This window comes from Astatotilapia calliptera, chromosome 18, assembly GCF_900246225.1.
Source record: "Astatotilapia calliptera chromosome 18, fAstCal1.2, whole genome shotgun sequence".
Classification (NCBI taxonomy): domain Eukaryota; kingdom Metazoa; phylum Chordata; class Actinopteri; order Cichliformes; family Cichlidae; genus Astatotilapia; species Astatotilapia calliptera.
The window spans coordinates 17,316,828-17,333,487 of NC_039319.1; the positions used below are offsets into that span (position 1 = coordinate 17,316,828).

Sequence of the window (16,660 nt, forward strand, 5' to 3'; positions counted from 1 at the left end):
TTGAAAAGTGGTCTGTGAGATACTGAAAACCCAAAATATGTTTTCATAATACAACCCTGCTTTAAACTTCTCCACAACTTTATCGCTGACATGTCTGGTATGTTTCCTGGTTTTCATGATGCTTTTTTTTGTTCACTAATGCTCTCCGAGGCTCTCTGGCCTCTCTTCTGTGGAACCAGCTCCCAGTTTGGATTCGATAGAAAGACACCCTCTCTACTTTTAGGATTAGACTTAAACTTTCCTTCTAGATAAGGCTTATAGTTATGCCTGGATCAGGTGACCCCGAATCCTCCCTTAGTTATACTGTAACAGGGCCTGGTCTTTTGCAGATGGCTCTCTGATCCTGCTTCCTGGAAAAGAGAGTTTTTCCTTCCCACTGTTGCCAAGTGTTTGTTCATAGGAGGTTATTTTAAGGTTGTCTCTGTATTATTGTTGGGTCTTTACCTTAAAAGATAAAGCACTTTGAGGCACATGATGTTTGTTTTGGACCTATATAAATACATTTGAATTAGCAAACCTCTGAAGCCTTCACAGAACAGCTGTATTTATAATGAAGTTAAAGTACACATAGGTGGACTATCCAAGTAAAGGAGGCTGAAAACAAATGCACGCCACACTTTATGTGGCTATCACATATAATCTCTGTTAAAATATGTTGTTGTAACGTGGCAAAACGTGGAAAAGTACTCCAAATACTTTTTCAAGGCACTGTATATGAGCAGTAACCCGCACACAAGTTGGTATAAGACTAATTCTTGTAATGGCTTTAACACAAAGTTTGATAGGTGAGACTGAGTAAGTGCTTTGTGGTTTAAGCCCATATGTTGTTTATGTGTATGAGAACATCCTTTACTTGAACAGTGCTTATAGTACAGATGTGTTTGTATTTTCCTCCAGCTAAGAGCTCATGCAGTAGACCTGAATGGAAACCAAGTTGAAAACCCTATTGATATTGTGATCAATGTGATCGACATGAATGACAACAGACCCGAGTTCACCCATCAGATCTGGAATGGCACCGTTCCAGAGGGTTCCAAGCCAGGTAATAAAGTGTATTCTCTACCACTGTGTTTGCAGATTAAAGAGTATTGATGGCATTTCTGGGGTGGCCACTGTGTTATCACTTTGTCTAGCGATCAGCTGTATTATAAGAAAACAAAAGCATTAAGGATGTATTACAGCAGAGCTATAATTCAGGTTGTGTTCAGCGTAGCGGCATTCGCTGAACTTCTAATGTATTTTGATTGCCAATTAGAGCGGTGACGTGAAAATATCGACACCCTGTCTCGTTCTTTCTATCCCTTAGGATCATTTGTTATGACAGTGACGGCTGTTGACAAAGATGACCCCAAAACAGCCAATGGGATGCTACGTTACAAGATCTTGTCTCAGAATCCCGAGAGTCCAACCTCCAATATGTTCACCATCAACAACAAAACCGGAGGCATCATTACAGTAGCAGCAGGCCTGGACAGAGAGGTATTTGACACTTTTCTTTCCTTGGTGCTTGTTTAATCTGCTCAAATACTGTTACTACCTTACTCTGACTGTAAAAATTGTGTTTAAGAAGGTTGATTTAATAGGCATACTGCACCTGCATTTAAGTGACACCTTCATTAGCAAGGCCATCCGTTATATTCCTTGTTCTTCATCTTCTTACTCTGGAGATATATCAGTGCATTTGAGGTTTATGTTTCGATTCCTTTTTAAAGGAATGCCAAAGCTGCTTAAACATATATCAAGGCTGTCTGAGAGCTAACAAGCCAACGGGAATATTTCTTATTTAGAATTAAAAGAGAAGTAGAACTGGACTTTCTTCATTTTCACCTTCTCTGTGTTTTTCTTTTCTTTGTTTTTTTCTTCTGTCTTTTTTCTAGCCTACGAGCTGTACTTTCATCTTATTTTTCCATCTCTGGAATTGCAGGGATCTATCTCATAATAAATAAAGTAATATATACAGCTAGTTGCCAGTTGGTTCAATTCTAGTGAGGGCAATCTGGCTGAGGTGGCTGCTCAATCACTTCCACCCTGGGGGCCACCATTTTATGTCCGCCAGTTGCCACCATGAAAGTAATTTGGCCGACTCTCATTACCTAGCAACTGGTCCATCACCTGAGTGGTTTTTAATGTGAAAGGAGTCATTTGTTAGCTTCATGATACTGTCCAGAGCAGAGATGTACTTTTCGCACGCGCACACAGAGACACACAAACAAATTCAGAGTACCTCACAGGAAATAAACCAGATTAATATAAAAAACCCACCATCAGTCACGATAATTATGAAGCTAGCCTGTTCAGTTTGGTTTCACTTTATTTGGACACATTAATACTGATTTACAGTGTGCTGCCTTCTTAATAGGGAGCCTCAATCAATTCAATAGTCTTAAGAATGGATCCTGTTTTTATGAAGCTTCAAATAGAGATTTTTTGATGATGCCATTGGGAGTGATGCTAATTCAGCCTCTTTTTCCTTTCCCTTTAGAAAGTGCCACAGTACACACTGATAATCCAGGCCAGTGACATGGAGGGCAATCCCATGTATGGCCTCTCTAACACGGCCACGGCTGTCATCAGAGTCACTGACATTAACGACAACCCGCCAGAGTTTACTGCTGAGACGGTAAGAAACAAGCTCATATCGGAGATGTCAGCACAGCAATCTTAGCGTAAAAGAGGCACCACAAGGACTCCTGTTTCACCCCAATGTAGATATATGCACTCAGCTATCGGTTCTGCTCACTTACCTAGTTCTGCTTGCCCTGCATTTCTGAAGCCATACACAGATATACAAGTTACCAGCCATGCGTAAAGTGTTATATCCCCCTCCAAATGTTGACACATGCAAGTACAGGGGATGCCTGCCCGAGTGAAAGAGGCACTTGCTGTGCCTGTGAATCACTGAAATTTGTAATGCTACTGTTGTGCTATCGGGGGAGCACGGGGAATGAGATGACCATGACGACATGATAAGTTACCTTAGATATCTATTTACCCAAGATCGGTCCTGCTGTGCCGTGTGAGACAAGGCTCAGTGTATTTTTCGCTGCCACAGCAGTATCACTAACAGCTCGCTGCTCTCTGTGTTCATGGTTTATTCATGCAGTTTTTCGGCGAGGTGCCTGAAAACCGCGTGAATGTCATTGTGGCTAACCTGACAGTGACTGACAAGGACCAGCCCAACACGCCGGCCTGGAATGCTGTCTACAAAATCACCGGGGGCGACCCCACCGGCAGGTTCTCCGTGCCCACTGATCCAACCACTAATGAGGGCTTGGTAACAGTCGTCAAGGTAAAGCCTCCTATTGAAAAAGCTCTTCAAACAGCCTGTAATCCCATGGAAATGCATAGTATATGTATGCATATATGTTTGCAATGATACATGACATGTGGTCTGGCATGAAAAACATGGGTCATGTTTATTTGATTAGGAGATGCATGGATTTAATAGAAGGAAAGTTGCCTCATATGTCATCTCACCTCTTGTCTGTAAAAACCCATTAGCAATCCGCCCTGATTAATTATCTGAAAGTAGAAAAATAATTTTGTGTAAAGCATCTGTAGACGAGTACTGATAAATTGCAGCACCTCTCGGATTTTGTCTTTTTTTTTTTTTTTTTTTTTTACAAAGGTTAATTTAGTGACAGCAATTCATATTTTGTAAAAGCTTTGTTCCTAACAAATATTGTGCAAAATCAAAATTTTAAAATATAATGAAAGATTTAAATCCTTTTTTTTTGTTAATTCCGACCACATTTCAAATGGAAAAGATTGGTTGCGCATCTCTTACACCAGCTCTCCTGCTGTTTTGTATCCTTGAGCTGACCATAAAAGGATTTAGTCTCTTTATCTCGTCCCACTGTCCAATGCAAGTGTTCACGATAGCATTTTTCAGGCAAAGACGAAGAAAATGATTTAGTTATTGCTTTCAGATCAGTGACACATAACCACAATTTTCATGTGATTTAGTTTACCCTATATGTTTAAGGTGTGATTCACTCCAATCTCCTTTACTGTTTTTCAGCCTATTGATTATGAAACCAGCAGGACGTATGTGCTGACAGTGGAAGCGAGGAATGAAGTTTCCCTGGCCAAAGGCATCCACACTCCCCGACAGTCCACTGCCACCGTCTCCATCAGAGTGATAGATGTCAATGAGAGTCCTTACTTTGAGCCCAACCCCAAATTCGTTAGGCTTGAAGAGGGAATGATGCCACAGTCAACACTGACCACTTTCAGTGCACAGGATCCTGATCGCTTCATGCAGCAAACCATCAGGTACATTTTACAGTAAAAAGTAAAAAGGAGAGTCTGATTGAAACTTTACACCTCTTCAAAAGATTCGAGTCCACCTTTCAGATGTGGAAATTTGGAAGAATTCCTCTAATCTTTAAAGTTAGCCCAATTTCCTCGAATGTGTTCTCCCCCTTTTCAAGTACATCACATCCAGCTTCTAATATGAATAATGCTATTGAACATGTGAAAAATATGGAGTAATATGGTAGGTTAAGGTGACAGCTATTCTCTCCATTAGGCCTGTTAAGATAACACTTAGCAGCCAGCAGCAGTCTCCATCTCATTCTTCAGCCTTATTTTTTTTCCTTTTCATCACAGCTATTTGGCAGTGGAAGTATTTATCTGCTTGAAAACAGTCCATGAGAAATGAGCTAGCTTTGTAATTCCACGGCTTGTCCTACAAATTAGTTTGAGCTACTGAGTTTGGTTTCCCCCGTGAGGCTGCTCTCCAAAGTTAGAATAATTATGTAAAAATTCATGGTCTAAAATATTTATTCCATGTAAACTAATAAAGACAAAAAGAATAAAATGCCAAGCTGGAAACAGACTTTTTTTTCCAGCAGAATACAAAATTAAACCTTTGAGACATTCTCGATGCTTTTATCAGAGAACTCGGTAAATAACGCCTGGCTTGAAATAACGAGTCACTGTGTGAATCTCTTTGTATTTCTCTTCAGGTACTCCAAACTCTCAGATCCAGCCAACTGGTTAAGGATCGACACAAACACCGGCCGGATCACAACGATTGCCATTTTGGACCGAGAATCACCTTACGTGAAGAACAATCTGTACAATGCAACATTCCTGGCTACTGACAATGGTACGTATCTATCTAGATGGATGCAGTAAGAGCTAATACTCACTTCTCTAAAGGAAGCCTAGCTGTCTAGTGTAGCCTACCTCTCAAAGGTCTATCTTCCACCTTGCATCACTTTGACTACCTCTGTGATGTGTTTCACCTGAAGCCAGTGCACAAGTGCAACGCATCTGCTGAAAAAAAAATCTATCTTGGTTAAAGCCACAAAGACATTCTCAATTCTCGAAGGTCAACCTTAAACCAGGCACTTGGCACATCTGAAACGCCGAGCACCTTATTGGGGGGTTAATGTGCTAGCAATCCCAGAGCATGTGGATGTATTCACCTCGTCTCTGAACTGGCGGGATTTACCTCTGTTCAGGTTTACCCTGTTCTACGGAGCATAGCTTAGGCCAATAGGCTTAAAAACTCCACCAATAAAGAGGTTTCTCAGCATTAATGGGTCAGGATTGGATGACTAGCTCCTTTGAGCGTGGCCTGAATGGTAAAAAAGCCTCTTAGCTGAGTGAATACATAGAGGAGCCTGAGAGGAGCGACAGTGGGCTCTGTTTGTCTGCTTTAGTATTCCCGACCCGTGCCCTTCGTCAGGAAGACGTTCTTCAGACACACATACAAACATACACACTCAGAGACACACACACACACACACACACACACACACACACACTAAATGTTCTGATATCCAAGTGTTTCGGCCCATCTCCCCACATAAGATTAAATTCTCAGATCAGTATTCATTTTGTGCGGATCTTCCTCCACTAGAGCAAAAAGCTTTTTAGAGTGAAACCCAAAGTTTAAACTTCATGCTTTACTTTTCTATGTCCACTGTATAATAACTGCGAAATGAGAGATGGCATTTCAATAGCAAGTATTGCTTTCCATATGTGAATTTTGGGAAATCTTACGTCTCGTAAAAAGTTGATGTTAACTATATGTGTGTTTTTTATTTTACACAGGTATACCGCCAGCAAGTGGCACAGGAACTCTCCAAATCTTCCTACTGGATATCAATGACAATGCGCCCCGGGTGTCCCCTCAGGAGGTGGAAATATGTGAAAAGCCAGACCCGAATGCCATCAACATCACTGCATTTGATGGAGACCTGAGCCCAAATGCTGGGCCATTCGCCTTTGAGTTAGCCAACAGGCCCGTTGATGTTCGGAGAAACTGGACCATAACAAGAATCAGCGGTAAGATGCAGACTATGATTCCACCATGCTGCTCAGGCGCTCGCTCGAGCCCTGGGCTAATTTAGTAAAACTAACCTTCGTTTTGCTGTTCCCCTGATAGCGTGTGACAGAAGGCAATTCGGCTGTTTTGCGCTTGCGTGCCCACGTTTGTGTTTGTTGATGTAAAAGAAAAGTAAAAAGTGGCATTTGATGATTAATTAGAAAACTCCAAAGTCTCAAATCATACAGTATTTATAGCATTCACATCTGTTATCCTCCAAAGCACATGTGAAATTTGTGTATTAGTTACACGCTGTAGAAATCACACAGCCAGATCTGACAATGAAACAATATATTAACCTTACTCAGCAGTCACTAATTGTTTATGCTAATTTACAACAAAACACGAGTGTAGGAACTCATCTGTTGTTTGTTAGCTACTAGATGGTGCGAGTTGAAACGCAGTGAATATATCTTAATAGGATAATGGCATTTGGATTATCGCAGCTGGGAATTTAGCCTAAGCAGCATTATCAAAACGCATTCAGTAGATTTATAAGCTCCAAATCCAAATCAGGACCATGTTTTGGATTAGATATGCTGATGCAACTTCCAGGTAGGAATTTATGTTGCATATTTGTGGTAATAGGAGTGTAATCACGCTGCGAACATAGTCTACACAAACAAGCATTCAGAGTTTAGACTTAATCCCCTATGAAAGGCTTCCTGTCTCTTTTATATTTAAACAGCCTGAGTTATTTAATCTTTAGACTCACCACTCGAAATGTGTTTCCTCTAACAAGGTGCTAAGACAGCTCTTTTCTCCTGTCCGTCTCTCAGGTGACTATGCTCAGGTGAGCCTGAAGATTGGCTTCCTTGAAAGTGGTATCTATGAGATCCCCATCATAATCACGGACTCAGGCAACCTGCCCATGTCTAACACCTCCTACCTGCGGATTAAAGTGTGCCAGTGCGACATCAACGGAGACTGCACTGACCAGCAGCACATCATGGCTGCCGGCCTAGGCACAGGCGCCATCATCTCCATTCTGCTCTGCATCATCATCCTCCTCAGTGAGTGTCTCAGTGGCTCTCTCAAACAGCACACCACGGGAACGCACACGGGAATTATAAAAACAGCTAAACATTATCCGAGATATCACTAGATTACCGCAGGATTAACAAAAAGATAGCCTTGATCAGGCCCACGTCCAAGCTCTAAAACACTGGATCCGATTACATTTGAATGAAAATATGCAGGTTATTATTTTTCATTGTATGAGAGCTGCTTTTCTTTCTGCCTATTAGTTCTCGTGCTGATGTTTGTGGTGTGGATGAAGCGTCGTGATAAAGAACGTCAGGCTAAGCAGCTCCTTATCGATCCTGAGGATGACGTGAGAGACAACATCCTGAAGTATGATGAAGAAGGTGGAGGAGAAGAGGATCAGGTAAGAATCATAACAGTTTGGGTGCACCTCTAAAGAATCAGAAAATCTGCTGTTCTCAATAGAATAGGTAACAACAGATGTTAATTACTGATTGTGAATTGTACCAGGATTTAAATGATTTTAAGAGAATCTGATGACATTTGTGGCAGTGTCTGCTTTTTTATTCAGCCCCAAACAAACGATATAAAACCCAAACTGTGCTGAATTGAAAAGTTAAATTAATAATAAATAATAAATGAATCATAGAGTACTGTGCGCAAGCCTTGAGCTACCCCACAATTCTTTATATTTTGTTTACAAGGAGCCAGACGTTCTTGTTTTTAAAATGGTCCTGAGCAATAGTTTCCCTGGGTTTCTAAAGGATCTTTCAAAGCAGCAAATGTTTTTATGGATAATTGCTGCTTTTTTCACTCATTTTCAGTCCAGTCCTTGTACCTGATTATTTTCAGAGATTTTTTTGTTTAACTTAATTGATAATTGATGAATTTTCATTTTATGCCTTGTATTAGTTACTAGCAAACACCCTCACCCCAATTTAGTTGAATCTACTGAAAATACCACAGACAACACAGGTATTTAACAAAGTATTTTTTGCACCAAGAAAGTCATTCCCAAAGAGCTAGTGTCCAAAAACTTGGCATATTTCGCCACGATGTGCACTGTGCCCTAAAAAGAACTGAGGAAACTGAAGTAGTTCGCCTAAAAAACAATCCGTATCCATCAGGCAAACAAAGGCTGAGTGATGCAAACTTACACAAGTACTATAATCAAAATTAACAGAAAGTCTTATGGTGTGAAATCTTTAGTTCAAATTGTTGTCAGTATGTTCAGAGAAGATCAGGACAGAAGTACGGCACGAGAGTCTACAGCCAACTGTAAAACACGGTGGAGGCTCTGTCATGGTTTGGGTCTGCTCTCACTGTCAAACTTCATGGAATTATGAACGCAGCAAAGTACAATCAGATTTTATCTACCATGCAGTATCATCTGCAAAGCATTTAATTGCAACATGGAAATGTTTCAGCATGACAAAGACCCCAAATAAAAGTATACCTGAATAGAAAAACACATGATAGACCACCGTCAATCAGCTTTCAGTGTCCTTCAAGAAGCCTGGAGAACTATTCCTGAAGACTGCTTAGGAAAGCTTGCCAGGGAGAGTTCAGGTGTGTCAAAGAGTAAAGGTGATTGTACCATATATCGACTATCTAGTTGGTTATAATTATAGAGACTCTGTTTTTGATTTTTGCACATTACTGTATGTCTTGATGTCTATATCAATTAGGCATTAATAAAGAAAGTAACAGAGAAATACTTTACAAATTCAAAGTTTCTGGTTTTTTGGGGGGTTTTTTTTTTATTTGGACTGTGTCAGCATAGTTTAGTATAGGGAGATATGAAACAAGAAAACATCTCAGGGGCAGTTAATAAACCAGATTTTAATGGTCCTAAATAACTGTAATTCTTTGATGTATCCAAAAAGTATCAAAATTCCACAACAGCACATTTTTAAGTTAATAATAATGACAATAATGCTCAGATTTCTAAAATTCTTTTTGCATTGTAACATGTTTATATGTTTATCCAAACAACTTTTTGTTCTTTTTCTTTCTTTTCTTGTTTTGTGGAGAACCTTTGTGTTATTGCAGCCTAGGAGTCTATTCACACTGCAGAGAAATGCCATGCTATACACATCATCTAGCTGTACAGTGTGTGGTCTTTGTTGGTGTGGAATATTCAGGTCATATTTATGCAGCACGGAAGCAATTTCTGCATAGCTGAAGCTACAGAGGACATAGAGGACCACCTAGATTCTTTTGCAAGCATGCATAGACTTACAATGCTTCATTCTAGCATGAGGTCTGCTCATTGTGCCGCTTTAGGATACACTTCAGCAATTCACAATGAATTGTAAGACGTAAATTGGAAGTTTTTTTTCTAGGAGGGAGCTGGAAATCGAAAGCTCGAATCAATAAGGCAAACACATTTTGATCCAATTGGTTCCAGAAATATTGGGAATGTCTCTCAACTGGAACTGCTCTCCGCTTCGCAACACCAACACAACAGACATGCATTGCCACAGGCATCGGGAGAGTCACATCTCTGTATCATCCCGCACTGATCAGGCTCACACACAGGCACAAATTCAATTGTCCTAATAACCCCTTGTTAGCAAAATGGAATCATTTCATAAAAAAAAGGCAGTAATATACCAAATGGGCTATTTTCTTGCTGCTTGCTGAAGTGCTTTGGTGGCTTAGATATAGCAGAAATGTGCGGGAGACCCCAGCCTGACCCAGAGTAGGAGCAAATTAGCCTGGGAGACTTGTAATTGGTAAGCTGATGTCATTTAGAGACAGACATCTGCTGTGGCACAATAATGAAGCCCTGTCTAAGGTAACAATACGACTGGAAAGCCATTACACATCTGCCAGTGATTAGACAGGAGGGACTGAACCACTTGTGTATTCGCGTCCTCACTTTCCAGCACAAAATGCACAAACTTGCGGCCCAAAACATGTTGAAAAGGAAACAGCCACATGATATAACACCCTTCAAAGGCAAACGAGCGGGTGCAGCAATTTATTGAGGGAAAACAAGCTTCCATTTTGAGTGGTGCTGAGAAGGGCAGGGAGCCAGGAGAAAATGGTCTTGTCTGTGGAATCGGCGAAGTCAGTGTTGGGTAAAAAATAGACCTGACTTTCCCAGCAACGTGGACTTTATAATGCCCACCTCTGTTCTCCCTATCTCCCGCTGGGGAGGAAATTGAAGTGTCAGACCATTGGGTGCGCTCAGAGTATATGATTTTAGTTGTTGCTGCCATTGCCCTGGTTTTGTATTGCTCTGTGAAGTACGCATTTCATCAAAGGCAGACAGCTGATCAGGCACCCACTCAGCACACATTGAAAAAAGTAATAATAAGGAAATAATGACAGATGGACAGGCAGTTGCGGACAGGTTTGCAAGTTAAAAAAAAATGGGAGAGAAAGAGCCATCTGCTTCCATAAGTGACCTCAGGAAAATTTCCTTCACCTTAACCTAACCCAGTGTGGCTTTGAAGGCATGCTTTGGAAAAACCCGAAAGGTTTTGATTTATTTTTCAATAAATGAAACAAATTAACCACCTGTTACACAGATAAGAAGACATTCTGCACATCAGAGGAACTATGACTTAACTTCAAGGAGAACTCCAAATTTATTAGAAAATAGCGCTTGCTTTTTTGCACCTTTGGTCATTATTTAAATTTTTATAACCCTGAGCAAAAGGAAATAATTACTGAACTACATCTACAGCTTTCAAATAGTTTAAAATTTTTGGATTTCTTTTTTTTTTTTTACTCTTGTTTTATTAATATTGCTATATATAAGAAAAGGAAAACTATGCTCAGATCTGCACAGTAAGAAGTAACCTCAGCGAAGATGGGGAGCTGCTAACAAGCAGACCTATTTCTAGTCTTTATGCTGAGCTAATGATAAGCTTATAATTGCAAGGACATGAGAATGGTAGTAATCTGTCGACCAAACGTATCACAGTAAAACAGAACGACAACATAATCCTCTAACAGGCACCTTGCATTTTAAAGCATATATATATATATATATATATATTATATATATATATATATATATATATATAATATATATATATATATATATATATGCTTAACAATGTTTAGTCTTCTTTGAATGTGGGTCATGAACGCCGGTGGCAAATATTTCATCAGGCCAGCGTATGTGTGAAGAGTCTGATCCCTGAAGGGGGCTGGTATATCATTAGACCTTCCTGCATAGTTAAGCCATTATATGGCTCCATTGCAATTCCTGTCACTTGTTCCTGACCCTTCTGGAGCACGACCTTAGACAAGGTGAAATGGGAGTTGGACTGAAATGAGCCAAAGATGATGGATACCTTTTTCGTGTGGCATGTGACTGTTATTATACCCCATTCACCAACAGAGCTTTTGTTATTGGGTATTAAATCAAATAGCAAAAAAATGTCTGGAGTAAAGTACTTGTAAACTGACTTCTTGCTTGGTTGTGTTTTTTCTATTCAGGATGTTGGTGCTTCATTTGAGGATTTGTTGTAAAATTGTTTCAAGAATATCTGCACGTTTTTTCCACTCTTTCGAGTGTCTGTGTGTAGGTACGTGTGCAACTGAGCAAAGACAATTTTGAAGGGGCATATTAGAGATGGATGGATTACGAAAATCTCTTAAAGAGAGACAATCCATCATGCACGCTTATTAGGCACACACTCTGATTCTCAAATGGCATTTTCTCTATCATATCTGCTGTCACCCTGATACCATTCAGTCATTCAGCTCAGCTGGGTTGTTCTTCACCACAGCCTCTTTCTCGCTCTTAACTCTTTTTTTCTCTTCACCCTTTTTTTCCTCCTTCTTCCTTGCCCATGACTTTGCGCAAACTGCGAGCCATTCAGGTTGCCTTGGTAATGTTAATAGGATTAGAAATGGCTTATGCATATCCACCATCCCGTGTCTGGGCATTGATTAGAGCAAAACAGTCGCCTGCACATCCTTCCTGCAGCACACCGCCCAAGTACAAACACTCTGCAGCGTATGATGTGGTCCTCAGCTTGGCCCCCCCTCAGCGCTGGCGCTTTTTTATGTGTCAAATTGTCCCTGGGCTTGTACTTCACAGACAAGAAGATTAAAGTTTCCCTCGTGTTCCCTCAACTCTTCTCGCTGGATTCTAACTTTAAAATCTCCCCTCCACTGAGCTGAACTACTTCTTCCTACTTACAGCACAGGATGTGCTTACCTATTTAAATAATCATACTCAGTTTGGGGTCTTGCCACGGTGCTTAGCTAAGTCCCTTCTGTCTGTATTCCCCAGGATTATGACCTGAGTCAGCTCCAGCAGCCGGACACGATAGAGCCCGATGCCATCAAGCCGGTGGGAATCCGCCGTCTAGACGAGAGGCCCCTCCACCCTGAGCCACAGTACCCAATGAGGTCAGCAGCACCCCACCCCGGAGACATCGGAGACTTCATCCATGAGGTAAAAACATCAGCCAGTAATGTTGTTGAAATCTGACATTATTTTGCGGTGAGGTGAAAATCAAATCCAAGGATAAGAGCTGAAATAAAAGGATCAGAGGTCTTGCAAAGCTTGAATTTCATTTCCAAGCTGACTGGTTTTCTTATAATAAACTTGTGTCTAAATAAACAATTTGGCTCATATGACTGAGCATCAAGGAGTTGCTCGCTCCCTTGTAGTTGACAGAGAAGTACTTTAAATTGAATCAGTCGTTATGAGAATTGTTTTCATCTTTTCCCAGCAGAAAGTTGAAACTTTTTTCATTTCAGAAATATCCACTCAAACATGTATAAAGCCCAAAAAGTACATGATGCTAACTCACTTGGATATAATTGTTTTTCTCCTCATTTTCTGCCAAAGTAGAGTTATAGATGTGTCAGGATATAGAAATAGGAGATGCGAGAAGCAATACATTGGCTTTCTATCGCAGTGAACTGCTCGGCGTGCCCTCGTTTGCCTCAGGCCATCATTGACTCCAGCATGAAGGGAGAATGTAAAATGAAAAGAGCAGTCATATATTTTTCACAAGCTCCAACAGACAAGAGTTTCACAGCATTACAAATGGAGTTCTCCCCTAGTTTTTGGATGGTGCCCATGTTTTTAGATTAGAGCTAGCTCTCTCTGCTCTGCCCCCGAACATCTATCTCTCAGATCCCTTTACTCAGGCACCTCTTATTTTAATCTCACCGTGAGCCATGTTACTTGTCGTAACAGCTAATATGTGATGAAATGTAATAGTCTGTGCTGTCCCGCGAGTAACAGCCTGACAGTTTAAACCATTCTTGATCACTTATTTTTTTCTTTAGCTTTTTTTTAAACATATCATTTTATAGTGCTTGCAAGGCCTTTGAGACATTTCCGAGCACCCTGACCTGTTTTTAGTTCCAAATTTGACTGCCACTAAAGCTCAGTCATGGTAGCTTCAGCATGCACATGGAGCTGGAATCCGACCTAACTGATAGGGCTATCTGCCAGAGGAGCAGGGAGACAGCGAGGGCTGGGGAGGGGGAGTGTGTCTGATCTCCATCCTGAATGGTCTCCACATGCCCCAGGAGCTTGTGTCTCCTAATTAAATTAGATGGACAAAAAATAGGAATAGGTTTAGCAGAAGGACTTTAACTTGACAATCTGACAAACAAAGGTCTATTACTGAACTCCTGCTTTGTTCTGACAGAGGGGGAGGGGGTAGTTTAAATACAATAGCACCAACTTCAAATGACCTTTGTTGTCCACAGGTGGGACGTCTCTCCACAGAGGGACGCAAACCTTAAATGATGGCGTTCATTGTTTTACATAGAGCCTGGCGGGGTTAGGTGTGCCTAGAGATTACAGTGGATTGATTGCACATCTCTTTGTTAACCGTGGCACAAAAAAGAGACAGCGAGTTCACCATTTTACTAAGAGTGGTTATTATCTTCGGTGCGGTGTATGACTCAGTTAACAATGAAATTACAGTGAGTTCCGTGATTGACTAACCTTATGAAACTGCCAGTGGGGTTGTGGTTGTAGATGGAGGGGGCTATAACCAGCAGAGCGATTATGGTTGTAATTGTAATGAACGATCCATCTGTCATATTTCCCACAAAATTATCAGCACCACAGCCCTGAGCAAATACTTAACAAAAAGCTAACAAGTGGAAAATAATCGCTAAGTGCCCGGGCACTTTAATTCAGTACATCTTTTTATTTGAGAGCATTTCAGCACTGTAATGGCAGTGCGGAGGAAACTATAAATCTTCGACAAGTTCCCAGCGAGCTGAGGTCTCATTTCTCTGCGTTATGTTGCTCCACTTTATTTTTAATTCATTTATTATTTGTTGGGTGTCCTCAGTTCCAGGGGGTAAAAGGGAGAAACGAAGCCTGGATCCACATGGTTCATGGCCAAAGCGCATCTCAACTCCTAGATTGGCAATCCATCAACTCTCCCAAGTCCCGTTAAGGAAGGAGGCTGGAAATCAATAACAATCCATGAGGACTTTTCACACCGGTGTGAGGATTTCTTGGAATGTCAAACATGATCTTGAAAGTAGAACCGCTCCCACCAGCACTGCGGGCTTCACGATAACACACAGAGACACGTTCTCGCTGGTTTCCACAGTTAGGCGTAGTGTTTAGGCCACATTCAGATATAAAATGTTACAAATATTTTGATCTGATGATAGACGACCATGTGTCGGTGCCAGAGTCGTGCTCCCTGTACAAAGCCAGAGGAGTGTTAGTTGGGGTAAGGGGAGATGGAACTGTCATCTGAGGCTACTGGTCATGCTCAATCTTGGCTTTCGATCAAGCCAGCAGCCTAGAAACATCAGGAGAATCCCAATGAAACAACACAGAGGAAACACACAGGAACAGTAGAGCCTGATTAATCCTTATTTCCTGAGCAAGTGCGGAGGGAGCGACCGACTGTTTTTAGTACAGCCATTTGTGTGCGGTAGTGGGTGGGAGAGAGTTATTTTTACGTGACTCACTCCTCGTTGGAGACGGTGTTTAATCTTCTCATCTAACGTTTTTTTTTTTTTTTTTACAGGGACTCAAGGCAGCAGACAATGACCCCACCGCTCCTCCCTACGACTCCCTGCTAGTGTTCGACTACGAGGGCAGCGGCTCCACAGCTGGCTCCCTAAGCTCCCTCAACTCCTCCAGCAGCGGGGGCGACCAGGACTACGATTACCTCAACGACTGGGGCCCTCGCTTTAGAAAACTGGCAGACATGTACGGTGGAAGTGACGACTAGGACACACAGTCACGCCCTGAAGGATATAAAGATGAGAGAGAAAAAAAATGAAGAAAAGGAAAGATTTCCTGTTGATGGACATGGACAGCTGATATTCCCTGAGAGAGAGAAAGGTAGAACCATGACAGAAAATAAACAAAAAAATAAACATTGATTCAGAATTTTTTTCAAAAAACAACCAACCTAGGCTTATTGTTGTAGTCTACGCATACATATGCTTGTTGAAAGCTTAGGCATAGACTGTGGTTCAGTTACGGAGGAAGTGGGAGGGAACACTGGTGGACTGTCACCATTCAGATTGTTGGTATTGAATGCGCTCAGTTACACTTGAATTTCACAGTACAGAAGCACTGGGATATAATGTGCCTTTTTGTACATTTTTTTGGATCTAAATGATTAGTTTTATGTTCAAGGCTTTAATGGTACTGACTTTTGGAGTGATTTCAAACAAAGTATGTTACACTCTGGTATGCTTCTACATGCTTTTTTTTTTCTCCTTTGGTTACAAAATGCTCCTGTTTGTTGAGGATTATTTAAATGAACCACAACGATGAAGAAATGAAGGATCATTTGTTAGTTTGGTTGGAAAAGAAAAACAGTTACGAGCAACACTGTACAGTATGCTAGACATCTAGACTTTCTCACTAAAAAAACACAAAAAAATTAAAAAAATTATGCAGCTGGTTGCAAATAAAGGGAGTTATGAATCATACTTTTGTAGCAGCTTTTTGTTCTCTTTTTTTGAAGTGATGTAGTGTTTTACAAAAACAACAAAAAACTTTTTTGGTCTAATCTATGTACACTTCATTTGCCTTAGTCATCATCTGGTATTTTCAAGTTTTACTTCACTGTAAAAAGATAAGATAATGTGTACATAATGTTTTTTTTTCTTTATCCTTTCTTTTGATGTAGTATATGAAGAAGTGCAAAAAGTTCCAAACTTGTAAATGTATAATTTGAACTACAAATTCAAGTTTTTTGCATGTTTTTATCTTTTCATGACAACAGAAAGGAAAAAAATTGTTGTTTCCCAAATTTATTTACAAAGTGGAAAGAAAAAAAAATAAAAATCTGGGTGACATTAAATGTGTAGAAGTTAAGAGAGTTTTTTGTAAGAAAAAAAAGAAAAAAAAAACAC

General features: G+C 40.6%; 1 protein-coding gene across 1 annotated transcript in view; it reads left to right on the plus strand.

Annotated features, from left to right (window-relative positions):
* cdh2 (cadherin 2, type 1, N-cadherin (neuronal)) overlaps window positions 1–16,234 on the plus strand; it is a 61,310-nt gene extending 45,076 nt beyond the window's left edge. The window contains exons 6-16 of the mRNA XM_026150927.1: window positions 898–1,042; window positions 1,307–1,479; window positions 2,483–2,620; window positions 3,104–3,289; window positions 4,022–4,275; window positions 4,971–5,113; window positions 6,067–6,300; window positions 7,120–7,353; window positions 7,588–7,727; window positions 12,585–12,749; window positions 15,316–16,234. Coding sequence (XP_026006712.1) covers window positions 898–1,042; window positions 1,307–1,479; window positions 2,483–2,620; window positions 3,104–3,289; window positions 4,022–4,275; window positions 4,971–5,113; window positions 6,067–6,300; window positions 7,120–7,353; window positions 7,588–7,727; window positions 12,585–12,749; window positions 15,316–15,522 — 2,019 coding nt within the window. The 3' untranslated portion in view covers window positions 15,523–16,234. The remainder of the gene's footprint in view (window positions 1–897; window positions 1,043–1,306; window positions 1,480–2,482; window positions 2,621–3,103; window positions 3,290–4,021; window positions 4,276–4,970; window positions 5,114–6,066; window positions 6,301–7,119; window positions 7,354–7,587; window positions 7,728–12,584; window positions 12,750–15,315) is intronic.
* The last annotated feature ends 426 nt before the right edge of the window (window positions 16,235–16,660 follow it).